General features: G+C 34.2%; 1 protein-coding gene across 1 annotated transcript in view; it reads right to left on the bottom strand.

Annotated features, from left to right (window-relative positions):
• Nucleotides 1–2,603: 2,603 nt before the first annotated feature.
• The window catches only part of DACH1 (dachshund family transcription factor 1), a 415,421-nt gene continuing 402,496 nt past the window's right edge, over nucleotides 2,604–15,528 (bottom strand). The window contains exon 11 of the mRNA XM_032402881.1: nucleotides 2,604–2,796. Coding sequence (XP_032258772.1) covers nucleotides 2,759–2,796 — 38 coding nt within the window. The 3' untranslated portion in view covers nucleotides 2,604–2,758. The remainder of the gene's footprint in view (nucleotides 2,797–15,528) is intronic.

Below are 15,528 nucleotides of genomic sequence, written 5' to 3'. Positions count from 1 at the left end.
ATTTCAGACAGTTTTATTAGGAGATTGTTGAAAAGAAAAAAGAAAATTAAATACAATAACAGTAAACGTGGTTCTCACATTGAAACCAGGCTCAAAGAACTAGGCTACCATAGAAAAATTTCCAATTCTTGCATTATGATGTAAAAACAGATTTTTGTACAGATTTTGTACAACAAAATTCGTAATAACCTTTTCTCATTTTTAGAAAACTTTAAATATATAGATAAAAATAGACAATTTTCATAGGTCCTACATGAAGATGAGTATGTTCTGTTCCAAGGGCTTGCATAGAGCGCAAATGTGGTTATAATATAGAACAACTAGACATTAATATTTTTAGGATTACAAAAGCATGGAAACCATAAAATGGGCACAATTTTACTTGTTTATACCAAAAAAAAAAAAACAACCCCAAAACAAAAAACAAATTTCAAACCAACCTGTATAACTAAAAAAGGAGAAAAAACTTAAGTTACAGACTTAAAATAACATTTCATGAATTGTAATATTTACAACATGTTAGTAAGATTCTCTCTAAACATATAGCTGATAGCTTCTTTCTTTAATCCTTGCTAAAATTCCTTTTATATCAAACCAAACACTAAAGCATTCTCAAAGGTCTTGAAAGTATGCATTTTAAAACTATTTAACCTACTTAACAGGTGACTCTATGCAAGGAGCAGAGCAATGGCTGATTCTACTACTTAGGTAAGTTGTAGGCTTTTTAAAAAATCTTTTAAAAAATGTATGATTCAAAAGCTTGCCACAAGTCCCTCCAATTTTAAGTGTTGTAATCCTTTAAAGACTGCATAAAAGGGAAAAGCAAGAAATACAACAAGGAACAGAATCTCTTGTGCTCAAAGAACAAAAGATGGGTATGGAAGAATGATGCCTCAAAAACCAAGTTTCTACAGAGCATTTACTAACAGTATTTTAAATAAAAATATTGCTCCCTTTCAAGCAAGCTAAAATAGGAACTGTATATATAACTTTTTTATTGTAGTAAAAAACGGACTTAGCTGGTTAATAGCGAACTACACAAAAGAAATACGTTCCAGTATTGCAAGGAAGACCTAGAAACTATAGAAGCTTAGTGCCAGAGTATCTATAATGTTAATTTCTTCTCTTAACCAAATAATTAATACCAAATCAGAACTATCTTTAAACATTTTTACGCTAGTTTTCTTGGACATTTAGGATTTTGCTATTTATGGTAATAAATAATGTTATGATCATAAAATTTTAAGATGACAGCAAAATCATAAAATGCACAGCGACTGTACTGATTCATAATATCAGTCTTTAAAGGTGTAACTCCAGATTAGTAAAAACAAAGAGAAGGTAACTTCAGTGTGTAATAAGCACTGTTTGCAGCTTTACTTCCAGTTATCTGCACAAAAGTGAAAACACATACTGTAACTTTCAAAAAGACAGTGAAAATAACACATAGGCACCCTTCCCTCTGACCAGGGGGGGAAGCACAACACATTTTAACTTTATCACTCAGCGCTACATGGTATTGGACTGATACATCAAGGGTTTGTTAGGTTTTGTTTCTCAGCAACATTAACATAATATGACATTAACATATAAAAATATTTCTGGTGTTTTGATTTACTGTTCAGCCACAATCCATTCTCAATAGTGCAGTTTGGGGCACTAACTAGGGTTCAATATACAAATAAAAGTGGCTGACACAGAGTTCTGATGTCACCAGATGCTTAAGATCTCATTCATTAATACTGTGACTCCAGACAAATATTTACATGCCTGCATGCGTTAAAACCAGAAAGGTGTCTTTCTGACTAACAGGGTGACAAAACATATTTTCTAAAATTCTCATTTTCCTAAACTCTAGTATACTACTGCATACATAATACCTTCCTTGTATGTTTTATGTTTATATACTGTACATGTGACCAACAGTTTGAATAAGAAGCATCATTATTATTTTAAATTCTATATGCCACTACCAGTTTGGAATGAAAACATGTTACGTTTATTTTTTTTTTTTAAGAAAAAAGACCTTGGGTGAAACCTTTTGGCTTATATTCAATGCTTCTTTTCAGATATGCAAAATGTTATTTCACTGGGTTGTTGTCAGCATCCATTTGTTGGTCTTTTGGAAGTATGCGAAAAAAATCTTCGTGAGAAAACCCACATTTAGTTTAAAATCGAATGTAATAGAATATTACTCTTTGATTTATTGATTTTTTTGTTTTTTTGTTTTATTTATTTTTTTTGTTTTTTTGTTGTTTTTTTTGTTTGTTTGTTTTTTAAGGAATCCTCTATGCCCCCTACAAGTTCATTTCCAAGTGTTCTTGCTGGTTTCAGGAGGACATAATTCTGTAAGTCTGGGTAACCACTGGGTACAAGAGTCTCTTGATGTGCTCACATACAGAATGTTCAGAGGAGGAAAATGGTTCATTCCATTAAAAAAAACAAAGCGAGGCCTTATTCAGACCTGCCTTTAACTCGGTATACAAGTGTCCAGCAGCAAAGTTGCAGTTTTTAACTGTAAGAAGGTGGATACCTGTACATTTACAAACATTCTCAGGTCTCTGGTATGAACCACAGGTGAAATTCAATGGAGGAAACTTTTTTTTTTTTTTTTTGTAGAATACTTAAACTTTTAAAGAACATTAATACACAAAATTGAGGAAGTTCCCTTAAAAGGACTTTATTTTTTCCAAACTTTCCAATGACGAATGTCTGCAAAGTTCTTTACTATAACATGGATTTCTTCAACAGGAAAAATTCAGTACATGACAGTAGTTTTCAAATACAGTCTTCCATCTAAAAATGAACAATAAAAAATAATTAATTTCATGACATTTGGGGGACAAATGTGAATATAAAAACTCAGTAGCCTGATACATAATTTGTGGATTTTCTTCTATCTTCACTTGTTTAGGAAGTAACATCTTTCACATATTCTCAAAGTTAATTTCATAATTACATTGAGTTTATGTGATCAAAAAGAATACAGAATTTCTAGTTCTCATAAATATATATTTGCTATTTTGATATCAGTTCAAGAGCACTCAGAAAACAGGTAAGAGTATGTGTGTGGGTGTTACTGATATGCAAAGTTAGTTGATTTCTGTTGAATGACAATTACTTCCTCCAAGCTTGCAGAACCAGATTTTCTCTGCATGCACTCAGGTGTATCTCCATCAGGAAAGACTGAGCTCCTCATCTTACTCCTTAGCAGTGTTGTTAAATATACCATGTAATGTAACTATTGTGCACATTTGTTGCTATTTATATGAAAGCCACCTAGGTTATTTCATCACTATCAATGAACTATACAGTCTTTCCTCCTTGAAGTGAAATTAACCAAACAATTAAATGTTAAGATGGAAATATATTACTCAACTTTAACCAACTGAGAAACCCATGGTTATGTGAAAAAGAAAAGCAAATCAAACATTGGACACATTCAATAATCCCATTTGAATGAAGCAGAAATAAGAAATGGGAAATTAAAAATCCAGAGGAAAAACAAAACAAAATGTAAGCTCATTTCTCAGATGTAGCACCCTTTAAGCTGCCAACTTTGTGGTGTGGACTAAACTTTGGATATATTTGTATAAAATATACCTAAATTCCAAGTTATAAGATCTACAGTAGAAGGTAATAAGAAAAGGAAAATTTTCCAAACATTTTTAAAAATGAATATTGCCATGTAAATGTTTGCAAAATGACCGATAGTTAACCGATAGTGTTAAAATATAAAGAAACAGAAATAATCTACTGTAAATCCAGGAAATAGAAAAATATAATCTAAATATGTGCAGATCTCACCTTCAACATTAAGTTAATTGAATGCTTTCACATAATCTGTAGTAGACATAGTAATTAGTAAGGAACTTAAAACCAATGTTAAACCATTTTTTACTTCATAGAAATATTGACATGCCCAAATTTTACATTCCTATTATGATTGATTTTAGCCTAACTTGTACAGTTGGAATATTACCTCTAAAATGTCACAGAACTCTGTTTTGTTCATTGATATATCCCAAGAATCTAGTACCTGTTCAATAAATATGTGTTAAATTAATGAATGAATCAGAGACAGGTTTTGTGAGATTTACAAAAAGTACATATTGAAATAAATTATTAAATAAAATATATATTTAACTTATGATATTGTTAATGTCCAAAATCCACCATTTGCCTTCAACAACATGAAAAGAAATGTCCATAAGATTAGTCTCATACTGGCTAATTTCTTCTATAAGGTGTATCAAGTATTGGCTGCCTTTGTAGAATTAATCCAGTTCAGCTTTAATAAGAACATTTACCTGGAAGTCTCTAAACATCCTTAGCTTCCCAGTTCAACAATCATATATCATCATTATTTTTAATATATGAAACATCTAATAATGACAATGACTACCTGTTTCCTATAAGTGGCATACACATTTGGATATATGATATAATCTGAGATTCACCAATGAAAATATATTATTAATCCAACTGAACTCTATTTTTGAACAATGACTTAAAGGCATACAAAATTATGCTGTATAATCACCCTAGATATGTTGTCTAAAAACATTTTACTTCCTGGCCTGTAACGATAATGTCATTAATACTAAATACTACTGTAGCTCTGTACTGGCTATAGAAGTAGCCATTGCAATATTCTATAAAGGTAAGAATTTCCTAAATCAGGTATTTATCAAATAACCCATATCCAAGCCATAACATTTTGATGAAAATTTCTTTCTAAGAAAGGATATGATAGTACCATATTAACATATTATGAAATATTTATCATTTTTGCATGGAACATGGTCTGATTTCTTCTGTTTGCTTGGCTTGATTGCACCCACCTGTGGGACAAAACTATGATTTTCTCACTTACATTATAGATACAGATGTATAGATATAACTTTCTAGTTCTAGTTTAGCAGGAGTTTTGAATATTCACTTTGTAAATAAACCTAATAAACTTGGTATTTATAAAAATAAGCTGAAGTGTGGCTCAGTCAGTTTAAGCAGTTGCCTTCAGCCCAGATCATGATCCCAGGCTCCTGGAATCAAGCCCTGCATGGAGCCCCGCAATGCATCACATAGAATAAAAAATAAAAATAAGCTAAAATTTCAGCCATTCATATACTTAGTACCAGGTGGCTAAAAATTGAATCCTTTTAGAGATAATTTTGATCCTAATGATTTTTACTACATAAGGCAACATACATTTTATAAAAATCTAGTAATAAAGGATTCAGAAACCACCGAAGAAATAGAGTACTATATTTTTACCAAAGTTTTTAATTCTTAGCCCTTTAATTACTTTATCCCTACTTCTTTCTCCTTTCAACTGCCTCATTATTTCTGCTCTACAATGAGTTATGTTGATAGTATAACTTCCATTCTTACTTAAAAAAAAAAAAAAGGCAAATGTTTCCTAGCATTACACAGTGGGGCAAGAGACATTCTTAACTTTCCCCAAATTCAAATTCCTTCACAATATCTATGGAAAAGTATTTGCTTGATATTAACATTTCAGGGCTCATTGTGGTTTTTAAAAAAATCTTTGCATATTAAAGGAGAAAAAAATAAAATCTTGAAAAATAGCTTTCAAATCTTCTGTGATATCTGCAGCCTATTAGGAAGAAAGATTCTAGAAGCAAAGAGTGGGTATACAAAAATAATTCATTAAGTGCAAATACTTGTTTTAAGAGATTCACTAGCCAAATTCTTCACCAAGGCCTACCAGGTACTACATAATTTGATATAGTATATTCCGCTCTCATCTTATTAATTACCACTCTCCCCTATTCCATGACCCTGGCTCTCCTTTGCATTCTGGGACACACCAAGCTCTGTACTGTGTTGAGTTATAAGGCCTATTCTTCCTTTTAGAAATCTAGAAGATAAGTACCTCCTCCTTCCCTGATTACTTTTCTGCTCCCTTCTATGGAACTTCTCTAGATAGAGAGCTCCTATTTATTCTCCAAGACAAGCATCCTGGAAATTAACTCCATAGCACTTGTCTCACATTGAAGTTACCTCTGGGGAGCCTACTACATCATGTGCTTGAGAACCATGGAAGCAGCAGCTTTATCTCTTCTTTTCCCATCAGTATTAGAATGACAGTGTTTAGCATGATGCTTGCCTTAAAAGTTTAATGCAGTCTCAAATATTAAACTTTTGGAGAAATGAATTAATATGCTTACATAACAAAAATAATTATCTTTAGCATGCTAGAAATTTTAAAGTCTATCTGAAACTAAATTTTATTTTATTATTTTTTTAGAGGCAGGGTAGGGCAAAAGGGAGAGGGAGAGAGAGAATCTTAAGCAGGCTTCACGGCCAGCATGGAGCCCTATACAGGGCTCAATCTTACCACCCTGATACCATGACCTGAGCCAAAATCAAGTCAGAAGCTTAACCAACTGAGCCACCCAGGCGCCCCTGAAACTAAATTTTAAAATAAAACTATATTCATTTAAAAATATAAAAATAATAATTATTTTGTAAACATCTTTACCATAGATCACATACAAAATACATTTATAAAAATTATATACATTATATTTATGTGCTCAGTATCTGATCTACCATAATTCCACTTTTAATAAATGTCTCCTTGCATTTTTGACTAATGTTCCTAACAGATGGACAAATGCATCAAGCATTAAAGATGCCAGCTATAAAATAGATCCCACCTGCTACAGTTAAGGCATTTCCATGATTAAATAATACTTAGGCATCAGAGATTATCTGCCTTAGAATTAACTGGAAGTAGATATCTACCAGGCAGAGACAGACCCTGGAGAGTAACTCTCTCTCTTTTTGACTACAAAGCCTAACTTTCAAATCAATTCTACTCTATAATTTTGTCATCTTTATTGAAACATACTTTCAGATGATGCAAAGTCTGTAAGGAAAAAAGAATTTTAACTAATTTTATATTGTTCCAGACAAGTTATATTGGTCCTTCAGTCCTCAGCACATAGCCCCATATGTATGCACCCAGAGAGCTAACAACAGGCCTCTGAATTATGAGACTGTAGGTCTATCTCAGGCTTCTGATAACAAACCATCTGAGTGAAAGTTGAATGGTAAGGGTACTAGGAAAGATATATGGGCCTATAATTCAAACTGAGCTGTGTTTTTATGTTACATAATAATGGTTTCAATACTCCCCTTCCTTGAGTCTTCCAACAGCAAGCAAAGCCATGGGGACATTGAGAAGGCCCTACAAAAACAAGCTACAGAATGAAGGTCATTATAATCCCTGGAGTGCTTCCAGGGCTAAGACTTTGTTATTCAGAGGTGTGTTGTTTGCATCTGAAAACTCAGAGGTCTTATTTATATATTTTGTTTTAAGGGCTGCCCTTTGTGCATTATACTTACCTTCTAACTAGATAATCTCACACCTATCCACTATTTCTCCTATTGTATTTATTTATTTCTGCACGTGTTGACCACATAAAACTGTGTTTACTATTTCTTCCTGATGCTGGGCCAGGTTTACCAATTATTCCTTGCTATCTCAAATGGATGAGAGTTTTTCTTTAAGATCAAGTAAATTAGCAATAAAGGCAATGATTATTATTAATATAGCTAATATTTTCTCAGCATTTGTGTTCAAGTCACTTTATAGATTTTAAGCCTAAACTTCCCATCAACTCAACAAAATAGGTCTTCTTAGTGCTTTTTTATTTTTCTTAAAGATTTTATTTATTTGAGAGAGAGCACAAGCAGCAGGGTGGGGTGTGCAGAGGCAGAGAGAGAAGGAGAGGCAGATTACCCACTGAGCAGGGAGTCCGACAAGGGACTCAATCCCAGGACCCCAAGATCATGACCTGAGCCGAAGGTAGATGCTTAACCAACTGAGCCACCCAGGCGCCCCTTCTTAGTGCCTTTTAAAAGTAGGCTATTAAGCTTGAAAAATGTAAGTATCTTGCACATTTTCACAGAGCTAGCAAATAAAAGTGCAGGGATTTGGTATTTGTGTGAATCCAAAGTCCACATGCATTCCATTAGGTTGCTTTCCTTTAATAAGTAATTGGACTCTCAGTGGAGGAAATGAAATGCCTCTGACTTGTAGAGGTAAGAGCTTGACTTTCAGCACCATCAGCCCGCCTGCCTTGTGGATGTCTTTCTCGCTGTCTTACCCAAGACAGGGTCTTTCTTTTAGTGTGTAGAATTTCAACTGAATAAATTGAAATGAGAACTAGAATTCTGATGGTTTGGTTTCAGAGAAAATATCTTCCTTTAAAACTATGATTATTTGCTTTTGTATGGGAGGTTGATATGACAGAAAAATCATCAAGCTACACTTTGTGCATGGGAGTACTTAATTAAAAAGTCTGTTCTAATTAAAAGCATTTGGGAGTAGGGAGTGAATGAAACTACTTAAATTACAAATTCCTAATAGTTCCAAAGTTCATTGTGATTTGATGCTTACAGCTATAATTTGGTGTATAAGAAAGTATCTAGATCATGGAATAGCTTATTGCTAGTATAAATTTTTGTATGATATTTACTGTTACTATGCAGATTTAGATCTATAGGTAATGAGTTAAAATCTTTAAAAGTTCCTTGTAAAAATGGATCTCAGGTTTTAATATTAAAGTTGAAGCCAGTGGTGGCTCAGTCAGTTAAGCGTCCAATTCTTTTTTTTTTTTTAAGATTCTATTTATTTATTTGACAGAGAGAAACAGCGAGAGCAGGAACACAAGCAGGGGGAGTGGGAGAGGAAGAAACAGGCTTCCCGCCGAGCAGGGAGCCCGATGTGGGACTGGATCCCAGGGCTCTGGACCTGAGCTGAAGGCAGACACTTAATGACTGAGCCACCCAGGAGTCCCTAAGCGTCCAATTCTTGATTTCAGCTCAGGGCATTGGGCTCTGCTCTGGGAGTGGAACCTGCTTAGGATTCTCTCTCCTCTTCCTATTGTCCCTCCCTAGCTCAATCTCTCCCTTTCTCTCTCCCTTTAAAAAAATATATAAATAAATAAAGTTGAATCCCTCAGATCGGACCTTTAAGTATATTGTATATTAAGTATATAGTATATTATTTGCTGTGGCTAAGGAGGAAGGAATAGGGAACCTATCACAAAATTTCCGATTTTGGTTTGTTTTGTGTTCATGTATTAATTTTACTGTTTTGATGCAATTTTTTTGATGCAATGTTTTTGCACGTATTGTTATATGTAGTTATTGGCAATGTCTAATACACATAGACAGATATAGAATTTAGCTTTCATTCCATATATACTTTAAAACTAGAGTATTGAATAGCTTGATCATTTATTTTTAAAACTAATGAAATTTGTTCAATAACAATCACATTATATAACAAGATTTTTATATTAGAAGACAGCACACAAATTGGAACAATTTCAAATTGCTTAGTTGGATGACACCAGAAATCCAATTCTTCCCTTGTATGAAAACTACATGAAATCATTAATAAGGAAGGATGTTAGTGAAAGGTATCACACAATATGCAAATAGTTGTATATTCTAGTTTTGAATAAACTCCCTTGCAAACATCCACAAGGATCTCTAACGTGTCTTTTGCACAAAGGGCTTACTAAATTACATTTCCTGTTAGGAAGTAGCTTTATTAAAAATGGCATCTATTTGTTCAAAACTTATATCCAAACACTTGTAATCTAACAAAATGTGCTGCTTTCACAAAACAGTTCTATGTGCACATATCTCACTACTGCAGAGCTGAGGAAAATATTAACATAACCAAAGGCAAACATATAAGATCATATATCCAGAAAGTTTAATATTTACTTAAAGAATATTAGCTTAATATTAGCCCTGAGCCTCTCTCAACATAATGTCTTAATCATGTGAAGTAAGAGAAACCAAAACAAGTGATGAAAACAAATGTTAATGATTCATGTGATATTTGATAAGACAACGAGAGGAAGTCAAAATAAAAGCAAACAAACAGGAACAGATGGGAAGGATCTTTGTCAAGTCATAACCCCTCTTCTAAAACCCCCAAAGGAAGAAGCTAATTAAAGAAAATATTGTTTCTTGCTTTTTTTTATAATTTTATATTTAGAGTAAGAACATTCTGCAACTGCTAAAGCAAAGAAGCAGAGACACAAAGTCTACATTTAACATGAGAAATATTTTAAGAGAGATTGATGTTCAGCACAGGCCCTTTTATAAGAGGATTCTGAGTAAATATCATTTCTTCTCATGAAATGCAGCTAATAACTGTCTAAGTGATTTCCAGAAGTTATATTCAAGGTTGTGTTCAAAGATAATTAAAAAGTAAAAACTGAAAAAGTTGCAACAGATTTTGAATTTTATGTAACTCAGGGTTGTGGCTGCAGACCCTGAGGCCCATAGAGTTGGGTCAAAGTGAGAGGGGACTAGACCCCAGATCCCTTTTGACTGCTTTCCATATAAGCACCTGGTGCTCTTCTAGAGAGTGGGCATGGACTGTGTATACAAGAGCCCTGCAGCAAGTGTATTCCATCTGTATAAACCAAATATATCAGTACAAGCAGTAGGTAATGGGTTACCTAATGGAACAATATGGCTCAGCTTATTGGAAATCAGAGCAGGTAATATCACGTTTACTAAAAGGCTAGTATGAAGTAAATCTCTTCTGGTTAACAGTGAAGACAAAAAAGTATAATCAAAAACTGCTTTTGTAAATTTTTCAGTTCCCTTCAAAGAGGAAAGTGAATGACAGAACACAGTCTAGTTTAAAACGTGTTCTTAGAAGATAATCTAAAGCTATGATATGCATGTTGAAAGGTAACTAAGCTTTAGCCAAACACGATAAAAGTGAAACTCTCCATTCCATGTGAAGGGACTTTACATCAGACTTTAGGTAAGCACCAGAATCGAGGAAAGACCCAAACTTTGACAATTGGATAATTTGAAGCAGGTGGAACTGGACTGTAGGTGTTGTGTGGCTAGAAAGGATCATCAGTGGGCAAGCTGGTCTAATCACAACATCCTTTCCAATTGGGACACTAAATAGACAACCAGTAATGAAAGCTGGACTGAAGAATGTTCAGGGAAGGCATTAGAAGATCTGCAGAGAGTTGTGGTTAATCTCAGCTGGCATGGAGTTAGTCAACTCCAGCCTTAGGCAAAATACTTTTCCCAAATGGCTAGATCAGCTTAAAATATCTCAGTTCCTCTGAGAAGTGACATTCTTCTCGTCAGTATCTTAAAGAAGAGGCCCTTTGCCTGCATTTTAGGTTCAATGATGATGTTGATGCTCTCTGTGGGCAAAGAGGAATTTACTACCAAACATTAAGATAATGCTGCTTTACTGGGTACTAAAGATCTTTTATTCTGTAACTCAAGAATCTTCCCCAGTTGGGGTAGAAATCTGGACCCTGTGGTTCTATGAACTGTTATCTATTTAGGAACTCTTTGTTCTTAAAACCATATCTCTATGACCACAACCAATCAAAACTGATTAAAAAAAAATCATCATCATCAACTGTCTGCTATTTATCTATGCAATAGGGAACAGGCCATTCTATACTTAGTGTTAAGAAATTAGCCCTCTGACAAAAAGTTTTAATCATGAATAATCAGCCTATACTCATGGAGACAGGGTTTGGGTCCCATATATTGTATTACTAGAACCTAAGTGTTGTCACAACTACGTGTTATAGGATTCAAACACTTGTCCCCCCCAAGTTGCTTTCACTATGCCAACACTTAAAAAGCTTCTTAGAGACATTGATTAAAGCCTGGCTATAATAAACTTAAGAACAGATAACATACTATATGGTTTTGTGTATTACTAGTTCCTTGAATATTGCCTGGAACCTGGCAAGTGCTCAATAAAAATATATAGAAGGAACTATCAAACTAACATCACAAAATGAGGGGAAGATGGATATTGTGTGTCCCTGAATGTATACCTTCAGAAAAACACAATCTTTTGTGGGTGGTATGCAGGCTTAGAACACATGACCTGAGCCGAATCATGAGGAAACATCAGATGCAAAATGATGAACACCCTGTTAAGACTGTATGCTCCCAAATGTCAACTTTATAAATTTTTTAAAGTCCAAGGAAGAGCTCCAAGATCAAGGAGACTAAAGAGAAATGGCAACTAAATATAATATGTGATACTAATTTGGATTTAGTAATGCTATAAAAATGCTATAAGGGACATGATTGGGTCAAATTACAAAATTAGAATTTTGATGTCAGATTAAATAAGAGTACTATGACAATGAAGGATTTACCGAGCTGATAAATATACTGTGGTTATGTATAAGAGAACATCCTTGTTTTTAGTAAATGCCCCCTGAAATATGTATGGGTAAATATAGCAGGTAAAGGGCCACGATTTATACAACTTACTCTCAAATGCTTCAGAAAATACTATGCAGATAGAAATAATTATAAAGCACATGGGAACAAAATATTAATAATAGATGAATCCTGGTAAAGGACATATGAGAGTTTTAATAGTTTTTTTAATTTTTCTGTGAGTATGGTTTTCTTTCACATACAAGTTAAAAAAATAAAATACTTTGCCTAAATGGTATAAAGTTTTAATATTTCACCAGTATCAGGTATTTATTAATAACTCATTGAGGATATACACTCTCCACTCTCCACATGTACTGTTTCACTGATCATGTGGACAGTGTTCTCATAGTAAATGTTTTCTGCTTAACAACAAGGCTTTTGAGAAGTCCTATTCAAGTATTAGATAGTAAGATGATGCTTAGTGATTTTCTTAATAGAGTTCTCCCAAAAAACCAGGTTCAGTTTCATGAAACTTACTGGACTGAGGGTGTGGACATAAGCTGGAATCTGGTCTACTGGTCCATTTTGTTTTAATGGTAAATTTACAATTGCGAAGTTTATGAAGTCTGCTTAACTGTATTACCTGTTATTTAGTTAGGACTATGTATGCTAATGTGCATTTGTTGATGTATAGAAAGTACTGTTGTGATTATCTGTGTTTGAAACACAGGTTTAAAAGTTTATCAAAAACAAACAAAAAAAAAGCAGAACATAGACCTCTTTAAAGTTTTGTTTTATTTCTGTAAACAAAGAAAAATTATATTGCTGGTAGGTCTACTTTGGTAAAGCATTTGTGTGTGTGTGTGTGTGTGTGTGTGTTCTAATTAAGCATTCATTAGTAAGAAGTGGGAAACCATCACAGTGGTTAATGTACCAGCAAGTGAGAATGGGGTACTTTGTACTTAGGTTACCTTGTCCTGATTGGAAGGTGAGACCTCCCAACTTCAGCAAAGTAAAGCACAGTAAAAATCTCTCATTACTTTCTCCATTCTTCTATTCATTTCTGGAATAAAGAAGACTAAGACACAGGTATGTAAGGAAATAATCATTTGAGGGCCTATCTAAACCTGAATGATGAATGGATAAATTATGTACTATGCCTAATTAAAACAGAACACAGAAAAAAGTGATGCCTTATTTGATAAAACAAAATATTGCAGGAAAGGGAAACAAATCTTTCAAACCAAGCATTTGTATCCTTCAGGATTACAAGAAACAGTCAAAATCCTCAGTGAATAAATTGTTTCAGAATAAATTTATGTGTTAACTCTGGGGAAAAAAACCAAAGGTGACAATTAGAAGAGCAGCTCTTGCAGAGCCTAGTTATTTTCTTTTAAGTTTGGAGGGAAAAAGTCATCTTTCTTTTAAAACTTAAGCATTTTCTATTTTTTTTCCATTTTCCATTTTCCATTTCCTCTAGCATGACTAAAGGAGCAATTTTAATAAAGTTATATTTGTTTAGAGAAGTACCTGTAAGTGAATAAAGTTCTAAATTTCTAGAGCTTTATTTAACACATTTAAGTAGCCCTCTTTGCACTCAACTTTAAAACTAACCCACAAAGGATCGGCCCAGAGAAGTGTAAAGTTATATTAAAGAGACAGACTAACAAACAGGCAAGGAAATGTGTTGACAGAATGATCACATCTAAAGAAAGATTATGAGAATCAATAGAGGGCTTGTCCAGAAAGGTAGCCTAGAGAAAGCAGTTAAGCTGATAGCTTTTGCAAATGCCCATGAAAGCACCAACCAGGGATGAGGTTCCCTTCAAAGACTGATGTATACATCTGGTCTACCTTTAGATATATTCTTGAGTCCAGAAAATATTTGATTATATAATACTCCTAGTTCTAATCCCATTCTTGCCAGATAATTTGATGATTTTATTTTCTGCATAGCCACTTTGGTAGGAATACTCTATGATGGCCAGTAATGCTCCCTATCTCCTGATATTCACATCCTAGTGTGATCCCCATCTCCTTAAAGTATGGACTGTATCTAGGCCCTTGCTTCTAATGAAGAGAATATGGCAAAAGTGAAGGAAAATCACTTCCAAGCTTAGATTATAAACAACTGATGTTTATCCTGCTGGCAGACACTCTCCCTGGATCTTTTCACTTGCTTGATCTGCTGAAGTAGGTTGCCATATAGTGAATTGCCCTATGGAAAGTTCTGTGGCAAAGAACTGATGGTGGTCTCTGGCCAGTAGCCAACAGGGGAACTGAGGCTCTCAATCTAACACCCTTGAGGATGCGAGGCCAGCCAACAGCCACATGAATAAGCTTGGAAGTGAATCCTGCCTGAGTTGGGTCTAGAGTTGACTGCAGTCCCTTCCAACGCCTTATTGTAGCCTGGGAAAGACCTCAAAGCAGATGACCCAACTAAGCTATTCCCAGATTCTTCACATACAGAAACTGTGAGATAATAAATGTTGTAAACCATGAAGTTTGGAAGTAATTTGTTGTGCCACGGCACATAACTAATACTCCTTCCTTTATAAGAAAGATGTGCTGGTCAATGTCACAAATAAATATTTCAGTTCTTGTGACTTACAGGGTTTTAGTATACTACCTCAGTTTGCTTTCTTCTGAAATACAGAAAAAGATTGATGACCCGACTCTGAGTCATGTGAATTTGCCACGCCAAGTGCCACTTTGTGAATTCTCTTGGAAGCTTGCCTACACTTCAGAGAAATAGCAAAACCAACCTGTGTGTTTCCAGTACAATATTTGTCTTACTACATCAAAATAACTTTTTAATCTTTTTTTCCTATTGATTTATTTATTTTAGAGAGAGTGTGCATGGAGGGGAGGAGGGGCAGAGGTAGAGGGAGACAGAATCTCACACAGGTTCCCTGCTGAGTGAGGAGCCCTACACGGGGCTGGATCTCAGAACCCTGAGATCATGACCTGAGCTGAAACCAAGAGTCAGCTTCTTAAGTGAGTGAGCCACCCAGGCGCCCCTACATCAAAATAATTTCTGAAAAAACTCTCTGATTTGCTACTAATGGAATAAATTACTCTAAATCACAGAATATTTTCACAACTTTGTCTTTTAAAATGGATATTATATATAAATATATATTAAGTATGTATATCTTCTATTAAGTGGAAGTAACTTTACCTATGTTACCTTAGGGCAATTTGATTCTACTGGGAATGAAAAATAGATTTTCCATAAAGATTGATGATCTTGTTTCATGATATATGGTGGCCTCAGATGTAAAAATGATAATTGTTAAT

This window comes from Phoca vitulina, unplaced genomic scaffold (assembly GCF_004348235.1).
Source record: "Phoca vitulina isolate PV1807 unplaced genomic scaffold, GSC_HSeal_1.0 scaffold5, whole genome shotgun sequence".
Taxonomy (NCBI): Eukaryota; Metazoa; Chordata; class Mammalia; order Carnivora; family Phocidae; genus Phoca; species Phoca vitulina.
The sequence above is the reverse complement of the archived record's forward strand: the minus strand, read 5'-3'. Positions and strand labels throughout refer to the sequence as shown.